At 49.7% G+C, this 22,589-nt stretch overlaps 3 protein-coding genes across 6 annotated transcripts; 1 reads left to right on the top strand and 2 right to left on the bottom strand.

Moving 5' to 3' along the window:
- The first annotated feature begins 558 nt into the window (after nt 1-558).
- On the top strand, nt 559-3,309 carry ARMC7 (armadillo repeat containing 7). The gene is made up of 3 exons (XM_075111309.1): nt 559-1,049; nt 1,131-1,274; nt 2,265-3,309. The coding sequence occupies exons 1-3, from the start codon at nt 983-985 to the stop codon at nt 2,600-2,602; spliced, it is 549 nt and encodes a 182-aa protein (XP_074967410.1). The 5' UTR covers nt 559-982; the 3' UTR covers nt 2,603-3,309.
- Nucleotides 3,310-3,678: 369 nt separating this feature from the next.
- Nucleotides 3,679-10,329, bottom strand: NT5C (5', 3'-nucleotidase, cytosolic). 3 transcript variants are annotated; one of them, XM_075111306.1, is made up of 5 exons: nt 10,079-10,329; nt 5,231-5,331; nt 5,086-5,146; nt 4,185-4,299; nt 3,679-4,101 (listed from the first exon to the last, which is right to left on the bottom strand). In XM_075111306.1, exons 1-5 carry the CDS (start codon nt 10,259-10,261, stop codon nt 3,959-3,961), a joined length of 603 nt encoding a protein of 200 aa, XP_074967407.1. In that variant the 5' UTR covers nt 10,262-10,329; the 3' UTR covers nt 3,679-3,958. The 3 variants fall into 3 exon arrangements, with proteins under 3 accessions (XP_074967407.1, XP_074967409.1, XP_074967408.1); XM_075111308.1 differs by lacking the exon at nt 10,079-10,329 and adding an exon at nt 9,506-9,827; XM_075111307.1 differs by lacking the exon at nt 10,079-10,329 and adding an exon at nt 9,140-9,444.
- A 973-nt stretch (nt 10,330-11,302) lies between these two features.
- JPT1 (Jupiter microtubule associated homolog 1) lies at nt 11,303-22,443 on the bottom strand. Of its 2 annotated transcripts, none has more exons than XM_075111310.1 (5): nt 22,254-22,443; nt 19,245-19,387; nt 18,518-18,615; nt 16,619-16,646; nt 11,303-12,280 (listed from the first exon to the last, which is right to left on the bottom strand). In XM_075111310.1, exons 1-5 carry the CDS (start codon nt 22,307-22,309, stop codon nt 12,138-12,140), a joined length of 468 nt encoding a protein of 155 aa, XP_074967411.1. In that variant the 5' UTR covers nt 22,310-22,443; the 3' UTR covers nt 11,303-12,137. The 2 variants fall into 2 exon arrangements, with proteins under 2 accessions (XP_074967411.1, XP_074967412.1); XM_075111311.1 differs by lacking the exon at nt 22,254-22,443 and adding an exon at nt 21,054-21,381.
- Between the last annotated feature and the right edge of the window lie 146 nt (nt 22,444-22,589).

The raw sequence follows: 22,589 nt of genomic DNA, 5'->3' as shown, positions 1-22,589 counted from the left end.
GTGCATATATTGTGCCCTTTTTTTACCTTTTCCCTCAGCTCCTAATCCTTTTGCGTCTTTCCGTTGCCGTTCTTTAGCCCATGAGTTGCAATCCCCTATTAAAACTGAATTAAAACCTTTATCCCCTCCAGCACCTCTCCCTGCCCGCGCCCTCCCTACCGCCCCAGCCATTGCTTTACCACCTGCATGTCCCACGTTTGACTGCGGCGAACACTCGCCAGCCGGAGATGCCGGGACGGAGCGAGCAGCTCGGTCTAGAGCTGGTTCATCCCTTCGCCGAGGTTTGTGGGCGCTGATCAGCACCGCAACCAACTCTGGAAAGCCTGGAAGGATGGCGGTATTGAAACTGAGCAGGAAAACATACCTACGTGTGAGACTTTTTAAAGTAAAATAACTAGTGGGTGAGGAAAGGCTAGCTCCTTTCCAGAGCAAAGCATTTAAGTATCAAACACTTGATATTGGATACCGAAATACCGAGTGGAACACCACAATGCACGCTCATTTATTTGCGGTGATTGGTAACAGGTTATACGGTCCAGGGGGAAGGAAACACGCCCGCAAGGCGCCTGCCTCCCCTCACCCACCCGCGGAACCGCCTTTCACTCGGCAATCGCCTCACAGCGGCCGACCCCGGGAGCCGCCGGCCGAGGAGAAGAGAAAGAAGGAGAAAGAAAAAAGGAGAAAGAAAGCAGGAGAAAGAAAGAAACAAGGAGAGAGAAGGAGGAGCCGCCACCTCCCGCCTGAGGAGACCAAGGCTCCGCCACGCCACGCCCACAAGATGGCGGCCGCCGGGCCCTTCCTTGCCGCCGGGCCGCCGCTGCTGCCCTGAGGGCGCCGGCTCCTCTCCCCTTTCCTCTCCCCCCCGCGGGACGCGGCCGTGGGGCAGTTGCGGGGAAGGGGAGAGCCGAGGGCAGGGTGTCTCTCAGAGGCACCGGGCGTTTAGTGGCTGAGCCTGGGGCATCGCACCGTCGCTGCGCCCGGGATGGAGCTGGGGCGGCTGGAGTACCTGCAGGCCCTCGTCACCGAGTTCCAGGTGACAGACAGCCCAGGTAACCCCCGGGCACTGCTGCTCGCTAACACCCTTCGCCTTGAGCGTGTTTCCTCGCGCACCTGACGCTTCCCTCTTGCAGAGGCCAAGGAGCAGGTGCTGGCGAACCTGGCCAACTTCGCCTACGATCCCCAAAACTACGAGTACCTCCGGCAGCTTCAAGTCCTGGATCTGTTCCTTGATGTGCTCACCGAAGACAACGAGACCCTCGTGGAGTTTGCGATTGGTAAGGACTGCGCCTGAACGCCCTCGTCAGGGGGTGACGGGCCAGGGGACGCCAGGCCCAACGCTTCGGTTTGGGGGTTAATCTCCTCCCTGACAGGCAGGTAGGTTGTGCTGCAAGAACGGAGCCAGGCTGTGCTGATCGGGCTTCGTTTAGTGGAGGATGAGTGGAGTGGGGTGAGAGGTAGGAGGCAGGTATGTCCCCTTCGTCCTAATATAGCTGCTGTGCTTAAAAAAGATGCTCTTTGGAAAGGACTTTTTTTTTTTTTAAAGACTGTAAGTAAACACTAAGTGAGTGACTTTCCCAAAACCCCTCCTATAGAGAAGCAGTGATTAATACATAAATTGTTGCCCTGTAGAATGTACAGGTTCAGTGTTATCATTCTGCTATCAACAGCTAGTCTTTTGGAGTACTTACTTGAAATTTTTTAGTAAGTCCTCTGAGGAACTGCCTTATAATCATTTATCATGGTCTGAATATAAGCTAAGGGGTCAGAACCTAACTGTGAGTGACTCCATGAGAAGGTAATAAATGTATTCGATTTTTGAGGTTCGTGGCTGAGCTACAGCAGGGTATGGCCGCATCTTAAAAGCTTCAAGTGCAAACATTCTGTGCGTCTTGGCTAGCAGTTATGTCTGTTCTCTGGTTTTCTAAAACACCTGCAATAAACTGCTGGCTTGTAGCCTCCGTTAGGGTTACATGATACTGGAATTCATTGTTCTGTGAAAGACATTATGTCCAGCAGTACAGTGCCCTCTAATGACATACAAGAGGAGGAATGTTCTGGTGGAAAATCTCTGGAAAGAATCAAGAAAACATTGCCTAGTAAGCTGTTAAGAATTTTCCATCCAAATCTCAGAAAATCTGCATGCTTATTATCTGTATTAGAAAAAAGGGATCAGCAGTGAATTTGAGTCTTAGTATGAGAAAGATCAGGGTGCAGAGAGAAGAGTTTGTCTTGCATCTGTTGGAAATTTTCTTTTGCTGTTTCAGGAGGTCTTTGTAACCTGTGCCTGGATAAAACTAACAAAGACTACATCTTGGAGGCAAATGGGGTAGAGCCCGTAATCAACTGCCTCTCCAGCTCCAACGAGGAGACGGTCATGTCGGCAGTCACGACACTGATGTACCTGACAACACCACAGTCGTGCCAGCAGACCACGGCTCTGCCGGTGGTGGAGTGCATGCTTCGCTTCTCGCTCTCAGCCAGCAGAAGGCTAAGCAATCTGGCAACTGTCTTCCTGGAGGATTACTGCACACCGCTGCAAGTGGAAGAGGCCAGGAATCTAAGTAAACACACAGCGGTGGGGATTCCTCTCCCCAAAGACTGAAGCTGTCAGAGCAGCACGGAGCTGTTGAGGGGGAGATCCCACTCTGTGTTCCCAGGCCTCCGCTTTCTGCTCAGCAGGAGCCAGGAGTGTATCGAGAACAACATTAAAGAGGGAAATTGGTCATGTTAGCACTGGATTTTAGTGAATAAAGAGGATGGTACCGCACTACCATGTCAGTCAGGCCAAGCACGCACCTAAAACTGCAAGCAAATATTTAAAATAAAACAGGTCATGGTGGTCAGAGAGCAGGCAGCCAAGTGCAGCCCAGCACCAAGCTTGCACAAGTAACCTGTCCCAGCATATGGGTTTTTTTCTGCCTGGGTTATTGGGCAGCGTGTATCCCCTCCAGTTCCTGGCTGGATTTGCTGCGGCTCTCCTCTTCAGTGTCAACTCAAATGACTTTGCAATGTCACATAAACTTTATTCCTCCTGCAGAGGAAAGGTGGTGTTGCCCTGGCAGTTTGCAATATTACTGCATCCCTTTGGCACTAAACGCACCATCCTGTTTGTCGTGGCAGAGGCACCCGGCTAGTAAATTGCTACACAGGGCAGGTCGTAGCTATCTGATAAATCAGGACGTGGAAAGTTGTTTTTCTCTCGTTACCACTGGTGAAAAAGGTGAATGTTAAAAGAAAGGGCTCATGGCAGTCTGGCTCATGAGAACAGCTGTCTTGTAAAACCTTCTCTTAATAAAACATTAACTTAAATGCTGTGTAAACAGTCTTGAATAAGCTCATAAATATTTCTCTACAGCACTTGCAGCCCAGCCTTCACCCACTCTTGCTTGCGCACGTGGGCCAGCAATGGAAGCCAGCTTGGTCTCTTTCCATTACCGGCCAGTGATGCAAAAGGCAACCCAAAAGCCAGGGTGGCTAAACACGTAAAATTTCAAAGGGTTTGGCTGCTGAACGCAGAGCTCCCTGACAGACACCCATGCTGTGTCTGCTCGAGTTTCAGAGCTTTACTTCTTCCTCTTTTTATCTCCCCTCTGCCCCGGCCAGCCCAAAACAAACAGGAGTGAGGTTAAAAGCACATGCACACAAGGGGGGGGCAGGGAAGCAAACCAAACCAACCAACCAACCCAAACTGCTTGTATTTTATAGCTTCTCTTCACCAACAGCAAAAACAACTCCACAGAGATTAACCGAATGCAGAGCAGTCCGGAGAGGAGCAGAGACCTGGAGAGGAGTCAGCTCTGCGGCATGCCTAACAATTCTTGTTGCTCATTTCTTACTCTCACTGACCCCCCATAGTGCCCCTGCCCGGCCGACGGTGCTCGCTGCCTCCTGGGGACGGGTTTCCCTGCCAGCGGGTGGGCTGGTCTGTGCCCCGGCAGCGGAAGGGCCCCTCGTCGCGTTACTCCCTGCGCTTGCTTTCCAAGATGGCCTTCCAATCGTCCGCCCAGGAGAGCAGCCGCCTGCACGGTGCCTGCAGCTGGACGTGCCTGTTGTGGCAGCAGGTGAACAGGACGTGCTCCCAGCTCGGGTTCAGCTCCGCGCCTGAGGAGGGCAAGGCAGGAAAGCTGGAGTCAGCTGGGGAGTTTCCTCCCCAGCTAACAGAGAGATGCAAATGTTTTCCAAACCTCTAATGGTATCCTTGTCATCGAACAGCAAGTCAGCAGATACGACGGTCTTATCTCGGGTTAGAATAATCCGATCCACAAACTCGGGTCCCAAATGTTTTTCTACCCACTTATACTGTGGAGGCAAGAAATAAGATAGGAGAAAATTCTGCCGTACTTTGCACATTGATCAGGTCAGGTCTGCCCTAGTACAGCCATCTTTTCCCCTGTAAACCTACATCTGTGTCTGCGAATCCCCGCCACAGACCGGCCACGGCCTGGGACGCTGATATAGCCTGTACCTGTAACGGCCTTCAGCCAGCACCGCGTTTGCCGTGCCCAGTCGTTGCCGAGTCTGTGAGCGGCGCTGGCCGCTTGCCCAGAGCACGTGGATTGTGCCCATCTAAGTCACCCCAGCAATTAAGGTAGTGGCAACCAGGGCTAATTCCAAAGCTACAGCCTCCTCTGAACTCAGCATTGGCCTCTCGCAGGACAGCCGGCTAGCTCGGGCTCTGGATTTAGGCACAACAAGGTTCTGTGGGTTGATGAGCCTCCAGTGTGGAATCCCCTGGGAATATCCCATTCCCGCGGGCCGTGCTGAAAGCCAAGGTTGCCCGGCCAGGCTGCAACAGTGGCTTTGCTCTCTCCTGCTGACACAGCTGGAGCCCAACGGCCACACGCCGGCTCCAAGAGCACGGGGCTCACGTGCCCGCGGTAAGCCTGGCCTCACAAGGCGCTCCAAGGTTCCCCGTCCGACACCACTACTGTGTCTGGGCAGCTGCCCCTCCGAGGGATCACAGGGAAGGCTGGCAGCCGGCACCAGCTACTGTCTTTATAAATGAACAACTCTGACTTGGGTGGTATGAAATAGCAAGGCCTTGCAAAAGCAGCATTAAAACCAGTAAAATAAATCCTCTCCCACCTTTTCCACGATGCAGTGCTCGTATTTCCGGAGAGGACTTGTGCAAATAAAGACTTCGGTGCTGAAAAGAAACAGCCTTTGTTAGCCATCAGGGGAAAGCGCATAAGATAATGGAGAAGGGCTGCAGAGTGCGAAGTGTCCTTACTCCTGCATGCGGATCATCTCCTGCATAGCTTCAAGGGCTCCTGGAATTGGATCCAACCCTAGGAAGAAGCCAGGGGACTCATAGACACTGGCTACCTTAGCCTGCAAGAGACAGGGGACAATTAGCAACGCTGTGCTTTTACCCGAGCTCTGTGCACCGCAGTTGTCCAGTCACCCCGTGTGTAACAGCCGTCCACGGGCCAGCGCTTCAGAGAGCGAGGTGATGCTTCACACCACCAGTGGATTATAAAATTTCTCACCTTTTGGGTTTGGGGAAAAGTCCAGCTCAGGCACACAGGCACGAGGAGTTACTCTCTGGTGGCTTGTTTGGAGCAAGGAGGCAGAGCTGATCCTCACCTGGCTTTGTCTCTACAAGCCGCTCCACGAGCAGCACCACAACCACAGCAGGGTGCTACAGCTGGACCTGCTGCCGTCCGACAGAGGGAGAGCTCACGCCTCACCCCTTCCCAGCAGGTCTCTCTCTACCAACTCATGTGAAAATCAACAGAACAAGTTTGAGACTTCTGCTCCTCTGTCACGTTTGACTGAAATTTGCTAAGGGCTCAGGAGCTTCCCAGGGGTGAGTGGGCGGACGCCTGTGTTATCTAGCAGCCCTCTTTTCCTCCAGAACAAAAAGGGCAATACGGTGACCATGCTAATTACCGTCCCCAGCAGAGGGGCCAGGTCAGCACACCCACCCATTTGGGGTTCATCCTTTTAGACCACAACAGCTCAGCAAGCGGGAAGGAAGAAGACAGGAGAGCTAGGAAAGCTACGCTTCTTGGCTGCTTTCTCTGATCTTCAATCACACACTAAAAGAACCGTTGTTAAAGGAGCAGATCTTGACTTCGGCACAAACTGCTGCTCCTCAGCGGTAACGTGTTGGTGCAAAGTCGGCGCAGGAGTGTGGGACTGCAGCGGGAAATTCAGAGGTGAATGATCCTACGATCTGCGATCTCTCCTATAACCTATGACCCCTGGGCTGCCCCGAGAACCTCCGGCCGCATGAAGGGACCCGTGCAGCCCCGCGAGCCCCGGCTGGGCCGCGTTTGCTGGTGGAGCGGGTGGGTCCAGCTAGGGCCATTCAGAGGGTCGCAGCTTTATCCCGGCTCTCAGGGGTAAACCCACCGCCCGTCCATGCATGTGGGATGCAGTCTGAATCGGACACGCCCTTAATGACAAACAGGTGGGGAAAGAGGTTCTCTCTGAAGTTATAATCGTTTTTAAGTGAGTGTAAGTAGGAAGGAAACAAGATTACTAGAGGAGCAATGTTTTCCCTGGCTAAAGTTGCCAAAACTGGTGCAAAAAGGTAAGAAGAATTTAATATTATACAGTACAGTGGAATCTTTAATCTCTAAAAGGAAAAGCAGGATTTCTAGGGCAACTCTGTGCCTCTAGGTAGGACTGTCCTTCCAGTCTTTTTTTTTTAATTTACTGATAAGACATTCTCGCACCTTTTGCTATTAGGAAGTTCACTGGTTTGAATCCAACTCTGGTTAGTTAATTTTAAAAATTTCTACCCGGTGACTGTTCAGTGACCTGCGTTGAATGGGAGCATTTCAGTGCAGGTCACAGCTCTATTTATCACAGAACCCATCGTGACAAAGCCCCCGCAGCAGCAGCGGTGTCCCTGCAGCGTTCAGGGCTGAGTCCACTTCCAGGCCTAAGTTTCATTCTCAGAGGGAGAGATTAAGCTTCCAAGATCCCTTCTACCTTAAGGCACATGAATCTTACCTTCCCTGGGGTCACAGAGTGAACTTCAGAGGTGCCGAGCTAGCATTTTTCCACAAGCATTAAAGTCTTATGTCCCCGTGCCACCGAGCAATTTGGAAAACTTAGTTCTTGGTAAATACTCCTCAAAGGCAGGCTGGCAGCCTTGGCTTAGAAACTGTACAAGATTGCTTTATAGTCCAGCTGATGGTCTCCTGGCTCTGTACCACCAGTGGAACACCAAAATAAAACGCGTTCCAATTAAGCAGCAGTGAGGAGGAGTCAGCGTTGAACAGGTCTCCCAGCTCAGGGTGCTCACTCAGCTACCGTAATTTACAAACACTCATAAGTCAACAGCCAGAAATTTGGAAGCGCTGCCTGATTTCACATGCAAATCAGAAGAGGTTAAGGAGTCTGGGTGAAGACGTGGCGATCAGATCTGCCCAGATCTCCTTTCCACGCAAAGCCTCGCTGATCCCAGCAACAATTCCCTGGAGCTCTTCCCGAGGAGACCGAATTACAGAATCGGGGCTTGTGCCTGAAAGCTCTTTAATCCTTCAGCAAGACACCAGACGCTGGCAAGCTTCCACCACGTCATGAAAAAGTCTGGCTTTGCTGGAAAAAGACATTTGATCTGATGACTCTTAGAACAGAAAGCCATTTGTAAACAAAAAAAAAGTTACTAGAATAAGAAAGTAATAAAATTTTCCTTCCTCATTCTCATCCCATCAGTGCTGAAGGTTTGACGCGTGCTCTTAACTTCTAACAGCGAGATGACAACTTGGATTCAAAACTAGAGGAATTACATCTATCCCTAAGCTTTCTCCTTTGCAATACTTAAAATAATTCTAGAAATTCTTGCCACCGCTGGAGACATTGAATCCTTTTTTGAACCTGTCTGGGGCCAGGTAACACATCCTGAACACCTGGGAGATAAATCCCCGTAACAGAATTGCTACACCCGCAGGAGGCCAGATAGGCAAGTACAGAAAGGAAAGTCTCGAGCAAAATACTTTCTAGATATCATGGATTTGCCATGTGAAATGATCAGCTAACGATCAAAAGATAAAAAACAAAGTAGAGGTTCAAGGTTCGGAGGCAGCTGCTCAGCACTAACAAAGCATAAACACCACTTCGATGCGTCAATCGTTATCATATCCCAGTACTTCCCACGCGCCCTGTCGTGAGAGTATCTTAACACACCGGCTGTCGGCGGACAGACAGGGCAGACGCCTGACACAGAGCTGGGTCAGGCCGATCCCCCGCCTCGCAACCGCTGACAAGCTGCAGGCTCGGTTTCTCCGAGCGGCCCCGCAGAGCCCCGGGCACCGCTGGCACGGAGGGACAAGCCGCTCTCGAAGGGTGTCTGCGCTGCCGGGTCCTGCCAAAGCTTTTCCTGCAGCCGGGGGCAAGGGGAGACCTGCTGCTGCAGGGATCCTCCTGCATCCCAGACGCCCCGTACCGCCGCGGCAGAACTCACAAGGTCTCTGTTTCTAACCAGCTGCGGTATTTGCCTAAAACCTAAAGGAGCTTCAAATCTTTAAAACTTGATTGTTCTGTCAAATGTACCTAAACCAGCCCAGAGATCCAGAGGTTACTGAAGGAGACACACACACCACCTAATTTCCTTAGGAAGCCGGGCTAATAACGAAGAGTAAGATAAGAGCTTTCTGGCACTGCTGAGCTGCGTGGGATTCAAACCAGTTACCCAGTTATTTCATTAACACCCCTAAGGGCTGGGAAGGAACAGGAGGAGCGTGAACCAAATCAGGGAATGGGAATGCCAGAAATAGAACAGAACGCAACTTTCAGGACGGATCAGATTGTAGACCCTCCAAATAAGAATAAAAAGCCATGACCCCTTAAATTACTTGCAATTTTTTGTCCCAGTATACCTAAATGGAATTAACTTAAGGAACACTAAAGCAATAAATTGGGTTTGCTTATGTAAGATGATAAATCATGCCTACTCCCTGTATTTACAAGTTACTAGTCCCAGGAAGTTTTGAGCATCAATAGTCATGGCTTAGAGCTCGGTCAGTTTGGAGCCTGGGGAAACGCTGCCCGGACCCCGTGCTCCCGGCCGCCGCACTGGTGCAGGAGCCTGTACCTCGCTGTGGAACAGGAGGGAAACGAATGCGAGTTGTTTCTCAGCAGTAAAAAAAAAAAAAAACCCTACAGGCTCAGGACAGGCTCTTACCATTAGCAATGAACTTCTCAGGGCATGTGTAGGGCACAGCCTGGACCAGCATCCATTCCGTCCTCTCACAGACCCCCCGACTGCCCCGCGGTGCCCAGCAGGAAGCATGAAGTCCGGACTCGCAGCAAGTTTAATTTTGCCTTGCAAATGCCCCCAGTGTTCACAGAATCACAGGTTGGAAGGGACCTCAGGGATAACCTAGCCCAGCCTTTCGAGGACGAGCAGATTCACACAATCACACAGGAAGAGCAGAGTCACAGAATCACATATTCATTCAGTCATCAGCAAATATTAAAAATAGTGACAACTGGTGCAGATGTAAGGTGTACCACAAGCTTTTTGCACGCTTCCAGATCACTTACCTACCGTGCACCTTGCTTGCCAGAGCACGCAGAGGGAACGACACAGATACGGGGCTTCATTAGCTGTACAAACCCCGTGTATAATATTTATATTTCTCATCCTGCTACGGAGCTACATTAACACTTGCAGAGTGCTCAGAGCGCTTCGGGTGAGTTATTTCTGCCGCTGCAGAGCAAGAGTGGCTTATGAGTAGGTAAAGAACCAGCTAAAGGTGGTTCAGCAAATAGTTTCACCCAGTTATTTTTATGACGGAATCACTCATCGCCAACTCCTGCACACGCGCCTCTGTAAAGGGCTGGCAATCCTCCTGGAAGAGGTCACTAATTATTTCTATACAAATTAGGGCTGGCAGCATGAAACAACCCTTTGTAGCACCCCCCTTAAGCCCCCCCCCACCCTCCCCTCTGCTTTGCATACCCGCCCTGGGTAGGAAGAGGTTTCCTTTGCTCGCAGCAGGGCACAAGGCGAGAACGCTTTGTAAACACGCGCGACCTCCCCATTTATCCAGCCACGCCGCAGCGCTTTCAGCTCGCCGCGAACCCTCCCCTGGCACCGGCCCCTGCCCGCCGCGCTCACCCCCAGGTCCTCCCGCAGGCAGCAGTACTGCTCCCGCACTGAGAAGCCCCTCCGTGCCGCCAGCTCCACTCGCGGCTCCCCGGGAAAGCGGGCGCTGAAGCCCCGCAGCACCGCGCCCTCGAAGTCGGCCAAGACGCCGTCCATGTCCACCAGCACCCGCAGCGGGCCTGCCGCGCTGCCCATGCCGCTGCCTGCACCCAGCGAGCACCCCGGGGAGCCTCAGCGCACGCGAGAGCGGGGCGGACCGTCCCGGCGCGAATATGCAGAAGCATGGGCGGGGGAAGGCGCTGCTCGGTGGGGATCCCCTCGCCCGACACCCACGTGGGAAGACGGTCGGGCTGTGCCGGTAACGGGCTCGCTGGCTACGGGCGAAAAGACGAACAAGAGCCTCTTTGCGCTTCTCGGCACGTTTGCAACAAGGGGCTGCCGCGCTCCAACCGGCGCAAAGAGCAGGGCAGGCACAAAGGCAGCTTCGCTTGGCCAATGTCTCAGCAACCATCCAGGAGTATTAACAAGTTCCACTGGTTGCAGGGCTTGCAAAGGAAATGTAATTTGATTATTTTCCTCCTCCAAGGCCAGCAAACGGGTAGGTGATTTACACTCCCCCGGCAGCCATTCCACATTTCATATCGGCTGTAAGGAAGGCCACCCCCCCGCCCTGGTGCAGGAGAGGAGGAGTGTCTTAGAGCAAATCCAGTTTTATATGTTAAGCACCAGCACCTAAAGCTAGGGCTTCTCCAAAACCGATCTGGAAAGCCAGGGTATTTTTAGGCACTGGTTCTTCTAGGAGGAGGGTGGAAAAGGCACGGTCTCTCCAGCGGACCCACCAGTTCTGTCCAAACCCCCCGCTTTGGCTCATCGTGCAGCAGATCCCCTCCAGGCCAGCAGAGAACTGCCATGCTTTGGTCTCCCTTCCACCCCTTCCCTCCTTCGGGTCTTTTTTTTTTTTTGTGAGAACAACAAACTTTTCCTCTATTTTCTTGAGAGAAAGTATTTTGGATAACACAGATTATATATCTCGAGCCATATCCCATACTTCTCTGATTCAGAAGGTAAAACCGAAGAGCCTCTCTTCAGGGGAAGATGGCATATGGCAGAGCCAGGTACAAGACCTCTCCTCCCCTGCTCATTCCCCCTCCGTTAGGGTAGGGCAGGTTGGCTGAGACACGGACAACCGAGAACAAAGCAAAAACCAAACCCGTGAAATAAAACCCACACAGGAAACACTGCTTCAAAATTTCTATATTATTTACTTTTAAGCAACGGTCCAGCTTTGTGAAATTACAACACACACTTTAAAGGATGAGATTTTCACCTCATGGTCAAGCACCAGCATGATCATGCACAGCATTGAGTCAGTTGTAAAAAAAAAAATGCCCTGTAATTTTTATATATACGATCCACTCCACCTTTACTGAATAAAGTCTGAATAAACCCCCTCCTAGCCTTAGGCCAGGCGGCTCTGGTCATCACCCCTCTTTTGGCACATACCCTGCTTCATAGTAGTCAGCTATCAAGGTCTTTTAGGTTTTGTTTTTTTTTTAAAGGCAGCACGGTGTACACTAACCACTGTATGACTTATATGGCACAGCAGGGCTCAAGGCATTTACCACATGCAGTCAAGGAAGCCTTTTAGATCCCCAAATCCTGCATGTGGAAGGAAGGACTGCTCTTGCTGATTGTTTGCTGGCCTGTTTAACCAGGATTCTAGACCCTTGTAAAGCTAAGGGGTTCTAAAAAATCTCAGTACATAAACCCTCTAAGCACACTTAGAACCAAGCTACTCTCCTTCGAATCACGTTACTATACTTCATAAAGCTTTCCCTCAAGTCTATCACTAGAAAACACTCATGTCACTTCCAGTAGATCTGGGGGAAACACAGGACAGAAGTGGGGAAAAAAACCTTGATTTTAAACAAAAAAAAAAAGATGGAGTACATAAAGTGCTTCTTTTTAATGAAAGAAATTCAAGATGTACAGTCAGGCTCAAGTTGTGCAGTTCACAAGCATGGGGGGGAAGAAACAGACACGAGTTCAAAACAGTCAGGAAGGGAAAGGCTTAACCGAGGACTAGGCTGGACTTGCCACCGGGTGGATTTCTCCTGGACGGTGCTGGTGCTACTGGGCTAGGAACAGGTGCAGCAGGCAGGGATTTTTCTTCATTCTGACCTGGGGCAGCTTCTACATCAGCCTCAGTGTTTTCTAGAAGAAAAGAAGCTTTTAAAGTGTTTGACGTGGACGATGGAAGCCAGATGTCTCGCTGGCTTAGACAGCAGATCAGCTCCTGTAAGTTTTCTCCAGGCTTACAGACGCACTCACAGTGCTGCTGTAACCTGCTGGCAGGACGGACCTCAGCCCTCTGAAGTGTTTTTCAGATGAACTCCGATGCCTTACGGTCCAGTTGCAGGCATTCAAGAGCCACATTCACTCAGCTGCTATTAGGGGACCTCAGCAATTCATTTTTAAATGACAAGCAGCTGAAGTCTGTACAGATTAGTCAGCGTACGACAATCGTAACTCGAGTCTGAGCAGGTGCTGGAAACCAAGTCACAGAAGCACCAGTATGTGTACGCAAGAGCTCAGCGTCAAACTACATCCCCAATTGCATAACTAGAGGGAAGAGGATCTGACACACACTTCTGAGGCTTAACACAGAACAGACTAGGGAATGGCCATGCATGGGTAGGCTCCGCTCGTACACTCCCTGGAAAGCACATGATACTTTCATCTATTTTAAATACTTCTGAACAACCACAAGTGAAGACAGGACACAGAAGGAATCCTTCACAGGAAGCACTTTAGATACTGTAGGAAATAACTGATGTATCTGCTTCACTGACAATTAATTCATGAGCACAGAAAGTACATGAGATCCTCACATTTTTATAAATTAACAAAATCAGTTATGAGCCAAAGGCCCAAATCAGCAGGAAGTAGCCCCCGGTACTTGGTGGGGCAAGGGGAATGGGGCTTCACCGCCAGCTCTGCCAAGATGTACTTTGGTTTGTTTTTTTCTAAACAGACTTAGTTTTACCCTGTGATCGCTAGTTCTTGCTTTGGAGGATTCAGGGAACAGCTGTACATTCACCTTAACCTCCACCTTCAGGATTTAGTAAATCTCGATCGCATTCCCTCTCCCCCAGCCTCCTCTTCAAAGGAAGAGGGCACAGCCACTTTAGTCTCTCCTCCCAAGGCAGCTGCTGCACCCCCTTACCTTCCCAGTACCTTCCTCTGCCCCTCGCCTACCTCCACTACAACCTTCTGGCCTTTACGTTTCACGGACTGCCCACACGATTCAAGATGCGGGCATACCACTGTTTACGGAGGCAAAGTAACATCTGGTTTCCCATTCTCTCCCTGATGATAGCAACACTTTGCTGGCACCTCCAAACGTTTCGCAGAACTTTCAGTGATAAGACTCAAGGCAGATCCCCAGAGTTAAACTGCTGCGCAGAGCTGAACACAAGGACTGGCGTGGATTAGGTATTGGGTTGGGGGTCTCCCCCCCCCAGATGCATTACTTTATACTTATTTATATAAAGATAATTCTGCCACCTTTTAACCTGCCTATCTTGTTTAAGTTGAGTCCTTCCAACAGTTAGATTTTCTCACCATCAGCACATTTGGCTGCTTGAAAGAGCTAATACCACCAACAAAATTGGAGATGTCGCTGTTCATTACCTTTTCCAGGCCACGGATGAAGGCACTGAATAAAACTAGTCCCAGCATCACTTCCCATGGCTCATTTTTTCCAACCTGAAAAGCAATTGCTAAGCCCTATCCTATCCTTTGCCTCCTATTCCTTCGCCACTTTCCTGTCCACAGGAGCAGCATTCCTCCAGTCCTGTGGCAACTCTTTTTTTTGTAGGTTTGGGGTTTTCTGTTTGTTTTTAATAACCTTTGATGCAGAATTTTATCAGAAACACTGAAAACCCACTTGTGTCACTGAGTGCCCTGAATCCGTGCTTGTACCAAAGACCTCCTGCAGCTTATTCAGTCACCGTGCAATCAGAAACACTCCGTGTTCCTCAGCCCACAGACATCTGAACAGAACAGTTCATACAGAGTTTTAAGCTTGAGGCTTCTGTGGCTCACACGTACCACCACCTGCTTACTCAGCAAGCCGAGAACAACTGCGGCATGCCCGCTGTTCCTACGGCGCTGAGCGTTGCTCCACTGCCTGTGCCTTCAGCAGACAGTCCGAGGGCTGTGCAGGACTCCCGATGATCGTCTGTGCACCGAACGCCAGACTCCACCTCCCTGTGTATCCTGCGCAGTCAGTCGAGTGCTGTCTAGCTCTCCTTAGCTAGTCACATTCCTTAAGTACGCAGTGCTAACCAAATCACAAGAGATACGACAGCTGCTATCACAGGAGACTCTGGGGAAGTCTCTATAGCCTTTAGAGGCTCATGTCGCCAGCTGACATTAGTACCTGCCACGTAACCAAGGTGCAGGTAAGTTTGCCAACCGAATAACTGAAGTGGTAAACACAACAGGATCAGATCAAACGTCAAAGTTCTTCCCTTACCAGAAAGGGTATAATCTCTGACAGTTTTCTACTGAGTATACTGCAAACCATGGGAAACGTTGATGCACAGAGAGGAACTACAGCTTCCAAACAGAAGCAAGAACACTGCCTGAAAAGGAACCCGTTTTCTTCCCCTAGACAGACATGATTAAAAAATATGCATATCCCACCTGACGCCTACTTGCAGTTTTATAATCAGTTACATACATGAAGTAATTTCCAAATTCAGACAGACATTTCTTTTAACGACGGGATCCTATTAAGAACCTAATTATGCTGTGATCTTGTAAGCAGAGAGTTTTTACTTGGAGGTGTGTTCATTCAGCCCCTTTCAAACCCCAGAGAGCTCTACAACACGGAGCACAAAATCGCCTGTGTGACAGGTGGGATGTTCACCAGCTCACATCTGCCACCTCACACAGCAGGAATAACAAGTGGTGGAGTGACACAGCTAGCTCGACGGGACTCCGTGCTCCATTAAGCTATCATACCCCAAAGCTATCAACGGTAGAAATTAATCTAACAACCCACCAGGTTTCTCAAGGATCTGCCACAGACAGCACTTCCAGGCAGCATTAACTTTCTACTCCTTCCTAAGTACCATCAGTGGAAATTTAACATTCAAATGTTTGCCTGTCATTTTTATTTCAACTTGGCCATCTTCAAAAATTTAACTTTTAGTTGTGGCCACAAAGGTAAACAGCCTCCGTTACTTTCCAGTAACGCCTTTGTTTTTCTAAACCACCTCCCAGCACATGCTCACGTGGTACTTAAGAACTTCCTTCGCTGTCACCTACCAGAAACAAACCAAAAGCTGACAAATATGACATCTGTGAAAACGGGAACTTGTTCTAAGAGTCAGGAATATAATTTTATACTCAAAGTTTCAGTCAGCTGTTGCTAACCCAGGCAGCCCTAGGTCTGTCTCCTCCAGCCCACCTCCTCTTGCCCCACCGCTGCTTGCAGGCTCTGTCATGGTGAGCTGGTTCAAACAAGCCCCAGGAGAAGCAGCAAAGCCCTTCGATCAGTTTACTTCTATTATCAAACCACATCCTCTTACTCGAAGCGTAAACTCTAAATGCCTACAGTGCTAATTAAGATCAGACAGACATGGGAAAGAAATAAAGAAGCCTGTATCATTTGATTAGAAGCAGCCAGACTTATTCTGGGAGCTGACACCACTTAGGAGGTAGTTAAAAACGTTCTGGAAAAATTCTCACCCTCGCAGCAAAAGTCTTTTCAGGACGCGGAACTGCTAACAGTCCTAGTCATCTCCCACAACAATTAGGTGTTGAAAGTAGCACTTGAAGTACCCAGTCAGCACACACATTCCTCTCACCAGGAAGTAAGCTATTCTTAAGGTGAATCTTACAAATGAGAGGTTTCCAGCCTCAGAGCTAGAAAAAAAGACACTTCAGTGTTTTGAAGGGGAAATGCCTCTGTTTACATGGGATTTGCAGTATGCATATGAACTTCCTTGGCAAAAATCAGCATTTAAAAAGCGACAGGAACTTAAAAGCTAGTTAATGCAGACACTTGCAGATGCAGTAGCTGGTTTTGATTATTTCTGTGAAGGTGGTGGTCGCTGTATGAGAAGACAATAGGAAAGAAGTAAATTGCTAAACAAAAATCCACAAAGTTGACTGTACTATTTAATTATAAGCTACTATAAACAGCAGCGTAGCCTTTTAATCACTGAACTCTCTGCAGGACGGTATCCACCTTGCCTTCTAGTACTTAAACAAATCTTGACACCAACTGCTGCTGGCAAAGTAAGTGAACGGGACTGTTCTTGTTTTTACCCTGATGACTACCAGGCACTCTGCCACTCCGTTCTGTATCCACACTTCTGCTGAAGCGGTCAGGTCACTTTACTGGTTCAATGGATTCAAGGGACAACCCCAAGCTGTCTCTCTCCTAATGCATCCCCATTTACACATCCTACATCCTCTATTTCAAAAGCGCCTGACTCCAAAACGCTTTTACTAGAAGAGTCCGAAGGAGTTACTCACCAGAAATTTCACCACCACCGTCTCCTCCCTAGAAGAGAGAGAAACACGTTATATCTCCTGCTTCACAACGTATTTTCCCCCTCCACAGAGAGGGCACTCGACACTCCACGCTATGACCGCGGTGGTCAGGCAACGCTTTCTGAGCAACAGACCCAGTGACGCACCTCCAGAGCAGCCACTGGCTCTTCAGGACAGGTATCAGAGCGGCATGGGGGGTTCTGCATACATATTTCTGCAGATTTATATCACGGGTTTGTAAGCATCGATCCTTACACAGTGACTAATTTAATTTCACCAGCTGTTTATTTACCTAATGTCCTTTTAAAAGTTTAAACAGATACTGCTGAAGAAACCCTGATGACCTGTAACACGTGGCACACTTGTTATTCCCACACCGTGAAGGATCCGGGTGGGCAGGAGCACTTTATTATAAACAGCATCCTTCACAAGGGAGCACTGACAGTAACCAGAACGCTGTAACAGGGAAGTTAAACTGCAGGCAGTTAGCAATAGCTCAGTGTCCCCTCCTTTCTACTATGCGGCTTCCCAACACTGATCTGCTGGCAAGGCCAAGAGCATTTGTTCTATCCAGAATATTTAACTTCGTTTGTGAAACAGACCAGTTTTTTGCAACTCTACTGATAAAGTTTCCATCGCGACATAAACAGTTGAACATTCTTTTCATACTGAATCTGTTCACAGGCTACAACTTGACACAAAGATACAGAAAGTCTTTCAGCAGCAGCCAAGGCTCCTCAATGGCATGAGGTTTTTATCAGCTTTCACAGATTTAGCGTTGATTACATAGTGAAACTGCAGTTGCAGGATGCAAATGCACAGAAACTCAGGCAAATCTAGTGCCTTAAGTCTCAGACCGGGCTACAGCGCACCAGCTCCAGCTTCTGCTGTTCGTGGCTGTAACTACTGCATAAAATTAACGTATTAAGAATTTGTCTGCAAAGCTGAGAACCACAGTATTTAATACAATTAAGTAGAAAATAGAATTAGACTAAACAGTTTATTTTTGTTTTCTGTGGTAGCCACTATAAATCTAACCTCACTTCTATTTGCTAAATTGGAACAAGACGTTTTCTGCAAAGAACAATTTCACGGCTCAAAGCGCCTATTAATAACAGAAATGGGTTAAAGTGATCATCGATGTCAATTATGACAATAAAATTTACTCTTTATAACCCAGGAGGCAAAAGGTATCTGCCGCAACATTTGAGACCAATTTACCCACCCAGTTCTTTTCAGAAGACCTAAAGCTTTAGAGAACAAGGTTTTCTCTATAATTTGTTTACCTAACTGCAGTCTACTCTACGTTCCTGTTTTTCTAAGTTCAGATGAATTGTTAACTCTTCATCCTGGTTTTCCCGGTAAATGTAATTGCACATCAAGCAAAACCCACGTTAACCCTACAAATCATGCTCTCTATTGCTACCAAGTAGAGAGTTTACACAGAAAGCAACACACCTGATGGTACTATCAAAGACAGTAACAGAACTAAAACAAGCATTGAGGCCACCGAGGCGAGTACTTGTTGGGATGTGAAACCAAGTCCTTTGTCAGTCAACAGATCCACACCGTTTGTTGTGGTAAGTATTGTTTGTAAGAGCTGTTAAGACACAGTCACACAGGGCTGAAGGTAGATTTCATACCACTTCATTAAAGTCTCATCAATAAGAAGAGTTAAAAGCTCTAGAAAGTGGTCCTTTTAGAAAAATTCAGCCCTTCATCAACATACTGTAAGACTATCAGGTGGAAAAGAAAACCTTCAGGAAAAGAACAGATTCAAATCCTACTGTGCTTCCAACTGCGTGGACCTCGGTGATAAAGCAATCACACACAGAGCACGAGTTGTCCCGTTATCGGGCTCTTCGTAGCTGATGTACTGACCTTGGGATCTACAATGTCTCCACAGTTTGCATCAGTTGAGTTTCTTCTTTGTGGTCCAGATGATTCAGTGTCTTCTCTGATTTCACCTGGCTTAGCCCCTACAAGCAGAGATTGATTCTAATCAGGTTGCAAGACAAACTCACTGGGAAGGCAGAACATCAATAGTCAGGGCTTTTTTGGGGGGTTGTTTTTTAAATTAAAGCTTTATCATTCTAAGAGGTCTCGGTCCTTTAGATACTGTCTGACAAACTACTGTCTTACAACAGCACCTCATGCAGCCGAGGCTGCCATTTAAACAGATGGAAGCTAGGGTCCCAAGGCTGTCCGTGCTGGAAGCGCTTTGCTGAAATGGAAGCTTAATCCCAGCTGCGAGTACAACACAAAGCTAAACTCCCTCAGATTAATCAGGACCAATCAGTGCTATTCCAAATATTAAGACACCAGTTGACCTTACTGTGACTTGATTAACTTGGAGAAATTGCATCCAAAATACAATTCTCTGCTTGCAACATCTATGCCCGAGACTTGCATTAAAACCCCCCCTCTGGAAGCAATTCAAAATGAGGAATGAAAAATCCCATGCCAGTAGACATCACTTATAGCCCTCAACTACCAAGTAGGAGGCTAATTCTGTTTTCCACACTGAGCTACTGGCAGCTTCAGGCTGATACAAAAAAATGAATGAATGCACATCATCAGATCTGGAAACAAGGCACTACATTCTTACCTGATGATTTAGCCCAGGAAGGTGGGTTTTCTTCAGGAGTTCCAAAGATGCTGGATGCCATTTTGTTCCTTCGCACAGGTTGCTCTTTTGGTTCATCAAAACCCAAGGAGAAGTTGGACCCACCGCCCGGAGGACGCAGCACTCTGCAGAGAGAGTCAGCTTTACCACCTTGTGTGTACCTTCACCAAGACTGCACTCCAACACATAAAACCAGATTAATAAACGAGGAGATCATTGCTGGCTCTTGTGTCGGGCAGTCACCCAGGCTAAATTCTGTCCAAACAGAAACTACACGAGATGACCCTATTACGCATTGGCTTTTAACTAATGACACGGGCTGTCGTGGCTTCAGCGCAAACTGGAAGTATAAAGGTGAGCTGCCTGCCAGCATTCAACCCCGGCACCCTGTCTCCACTACTCTTCTCTTTAGTGACCCTAATAAAAATGAAATGCTCCACTCTCCTTGTGCCCTTGCTTTATTAGGTGTCAATAAGAGCTGCTGCTACTAGTCTTCACCCCAAGACAATTAAAAACAACAAAAAAGGGTACGTGGGCATGTAAAATTCCAGCTTTTTTTTTTAAGAGCACCCTGTGAAGGCTGACATTAATCTTCAAACTGGCAGCACAGCAAAGACTAAAGCTTGGCATGTGAGCCACAGTACTGGCTGCATCACCAGTGACCCGGGGCTGCAGCCTTTATCTAGAGTTGTTTCATCGGAAAACCCCTCAAGGCTGCAGCATGCTAATGGGCTAGGCTTAAAAGATGCAATTAAACAGTTTTAAGTTAGACTGTTATTAGGAGAAACACGTGTACAGAGCTCCAGATATATAACCTAAATCTAACCACCTTCTGTTAGACAGACACAAAAGAAGCCTGCCTGGTATTTCATGGATGACATTATGGTCTGCTTTTCAACTTGTAAAATTAACAACAGCAGTGAAATAGATCTTGAAATGTAAATTCCTTCAGATCTTATTTTCTTAAGCATGAGCTCTTTTCAAGGCTGATGCATTAGCTGGAGAAGCCAGACAAAAGCTAGGAGAATAAAAACGTGCAAGGCCATATGAGAACTGTCACAACGCCCAGAGAGGTGTGAGGACACCAACAGACCTGGGTGTTCAAGACATCTGGGGCTCTCAGATGAAGACCAGAACAAGCTAGGAAAGGTGCACGCTTCGTCTCTGCTTCAAGTAATTTAATAAATTAAAGTTAGAGCTTTGCCACAGAAAACGGTACGCAGCTTGTTAACGCACCAAGCCTAGGAATGCGATACAAAGAACACGTCTGGTTTTACATGTCATCACCGCTGGCAACTGCCCTCAGCTCTCTGGACACTTCGGGCCTATTACGTTCCAAACGCACCACAGAAACACTTCTCCAGCCTACGGAACTCAACACAACAGCAAGAAAGATTTGCAAAGGTGTTTGGCACAGATGTTTAGCAGTACTTAACTGGCAAACTACTTTTCCTTACAAAATTCTTCTCCAAAGTTCTAAGTACTAACGTCCAGCTGCTAATGGGAGGATCTCAGTAGATCGTACAACATGTTCTAAGAATCCAAGAACACTTTAATGACTTGCTTTGTCTCCTTTGTGAATTAAGAGATACAGTATAATGATCCTGAATCACTCCATTATCTCTTCCCCCCCCCGCCCCCAGAGAAAATGTCCTGGCATAGAAGGTTTATTTTCTTAGTTACATCTGTTGCACTTACTAATTTGAAGAACAGTCTGTTCAAAGGAGGGCTTGTTCCCGCATCTTAGATCACCCTTATTTTATCAGAGCAGTGAAACCTTTACTCCCTTACCAGCACAGCAGTTTCCACTGACAATCTTAATGACATTAACAGACGAGGGGACTGAAGGAAGATGCAGCATCACTCAAACCGTTACGGAAGAATATTCCCTCTTGCCAAGCTCAGCTAGAGGTTGACAGATGTCATTAGAAGCTTCTCACAGCCGAGATGTTGTAACGTGCTTCATCAAAGCTACATTTAACACTTCAAGCAACGAACGGCTTTTAAAATTGCACCCGATACCCAGCGATGCATAAAATCCACCCGCGGCTCCATCCAGCAGCCACTCTTCTAAAGGGTTGGGGGTTTTTTCATTTATTTTGTTTTAAAACGCACCCCAAAAAGCTGAAAGCAGACAGGAAGCAGGTGCTTTGTTAGGCCAAAACCTTACAGAAAAAAGCCACGAGTGCTCGGCGGGGAAAAATACGAAAAGCGCGACCCTCTCCGAGCCCGCAGCTGTTACTCCCGCAGAAAGGTGGATGCCGGTGCATCTCCCCCAGACCCACCTGCCAAGTTTTCTTTGTTTCGAGCCGGGCTGCGGCTCCCCCCGCGCTCGCCAGCCCCCCGGAGCCCGGCCGAGGCCCCGCCGGGGCGGGGCAGGGCAGGGACGCCCCCGGCCCGATCCCTGCCAGGGGGCGGGTGGGGTGCGGGGAGGCGGCGGGGCCCGACCCGCGGCGAGGGCCGAGCCCGGCCGCCTGGAGCAGACAATGGAGCCCGCCCGGCCCCACCCAGAAGGCGGCCGCCCGCGGGGCCGCTCGGCCGGGCAGAGGAGGGTCCCGCCGGGCAGCGCGGGGGGAAGGCGGGGGCCGACGAGGGGAGCGAGGGTGAGGAGGGGAGCGAGGGCGCGGTGCCCCCCTCGCCCCCCGCCCCCCACGGCGTGGCTGCGCGGCCCCGCGGCGAGGCGGGGAGTCGCCTCCCTTCTTTGTTCGGGAACGGCGGTGAGGCAGGGGCACAGCCGGGGGGTCTCGGCAGCGCCCACCCACCCCCGCAGCTCCCGCACACGCACCCCCGCCCCCGGGCGGCTGCGCCACGGCCACGGCCTGCCCCCCCGCCCCCACCGCGCCTCCCGGCCCCTCCGCCCCCCGCAGAGGCCCTCCCGCGGCCAACCGGGCCCTGAGGCGAGCGGGGAGCGACGGCCCCGCCGCCCCGGCCCTCAGCCCCGCCGCCCTGAAGGTCCCGCCGGCCCCCGAGCCCCGCCCCCCCCAACCGGACCTGGAGCTGTTCCTGCCGCTGGGGTCCATGCCCGAAAAGGTGGTGGTGGTGGTCATGGCGGCGGCGGACGGAGGGGAACAGGCTCCGTGAAGAGGCCGGCGGGGAGTGACGGTCCCGGGAAGGGATCTCGCTCCCGCTCCTTGCCTCACCCCGCTACTGCCGGTGACAACTGCAGCCGCCGCCCGCACCGGCCGAGCCTTTTATAAGCACCTTAAAGCCCGCCCCCCAGCGGCCCTTTCATTGGACGGTTCAAACCCAATCCCGAGCTTCTATTCGACCGCCCCCTGCCACTCTGCCCTTTGGCCCGCCTCACCTTCTATTCTAAGCCGCCTTGTC

Source organism: Phalacrocorax aristotelis, chromosome 16 (assembly GCF_949628215.1).
Source record: "Phalacrocorax aristotelis chromosome 16, bGulAri2.1, whole genome shotgun sequence".
NCBI classification, from domain to species: Eukaryota; Metazoa; Chordata; class Aves; order Suliformes; family Phalacrocoracidae; genus Phalacrocorax; species Phalacrocorax aristotelis.
This window is presented reverse-complemented; position numbering and strand designations above follow the sequence as displayed.

Coding starts and splice junctions, on each gene's coding strand:
- ARMC7 (XM_075111309.1), top strand. CDS start 983: ATGGAGCTGGGGCGGCTGGAGTACCTGCAGGCCCTCGTCACCGAGTTC. Junction 1,050..1,130: donor CCAGGTGACAGACAGCCCAG/GTAACCCCCGGG, acceptor TCCCTCTTGCAG/AGGCCAAGGAGCAGGTGCTG. Junction 1,275..2,264: donor CCTCGTGGAGTTTGCGATTG/GTAAGGACTGCG, acceptor TTGCTGTTTCAG/GAGGTCTTTGTAACCTGTGC.
- JPT1 (XM_075111310.1), bottom strand. CDS start 22,309: ATGACCACCACCACCACCTTTTCGGGCATGGACCCCAGCGGCAGGAAC. Junction 19,388..22,253: donor AGCGGCAGGAACAGCTCCAG/GTCCGGTTGGGG, acceptor CTCTCTCTGCAG/AGTGCTGCGTCCTCCGGGCG. Junction 12,281..16,618: donor CGGTGGTGGTGAAATTTCTG/GTGAGTAACTCC, acceptor CTTTTCTTCTAG/AAAACACTGAGGCTGATGTA.
- NT5C (XM_075111306.1), bottom strand. CDS start 10,261: ATGGGCAGCGCGGCAGGCCCGCTGCGGGTGCTGGTGGACATGGACGGC. Junction 5,147..5,230: donor GAGATGATCCGCATGCAGGA/GTAAGGACACTT, acceptor GTTTCTTTTCAG/CACCGAAGTCTTTATTTGCA. Junction 4,102..4,184: donor TGACAAGGATACCATTAGAG/GTTTGGAAAACA, acceptor TGCCCTCCTCAG/GCGCGGAGCTGAACCCGAGC.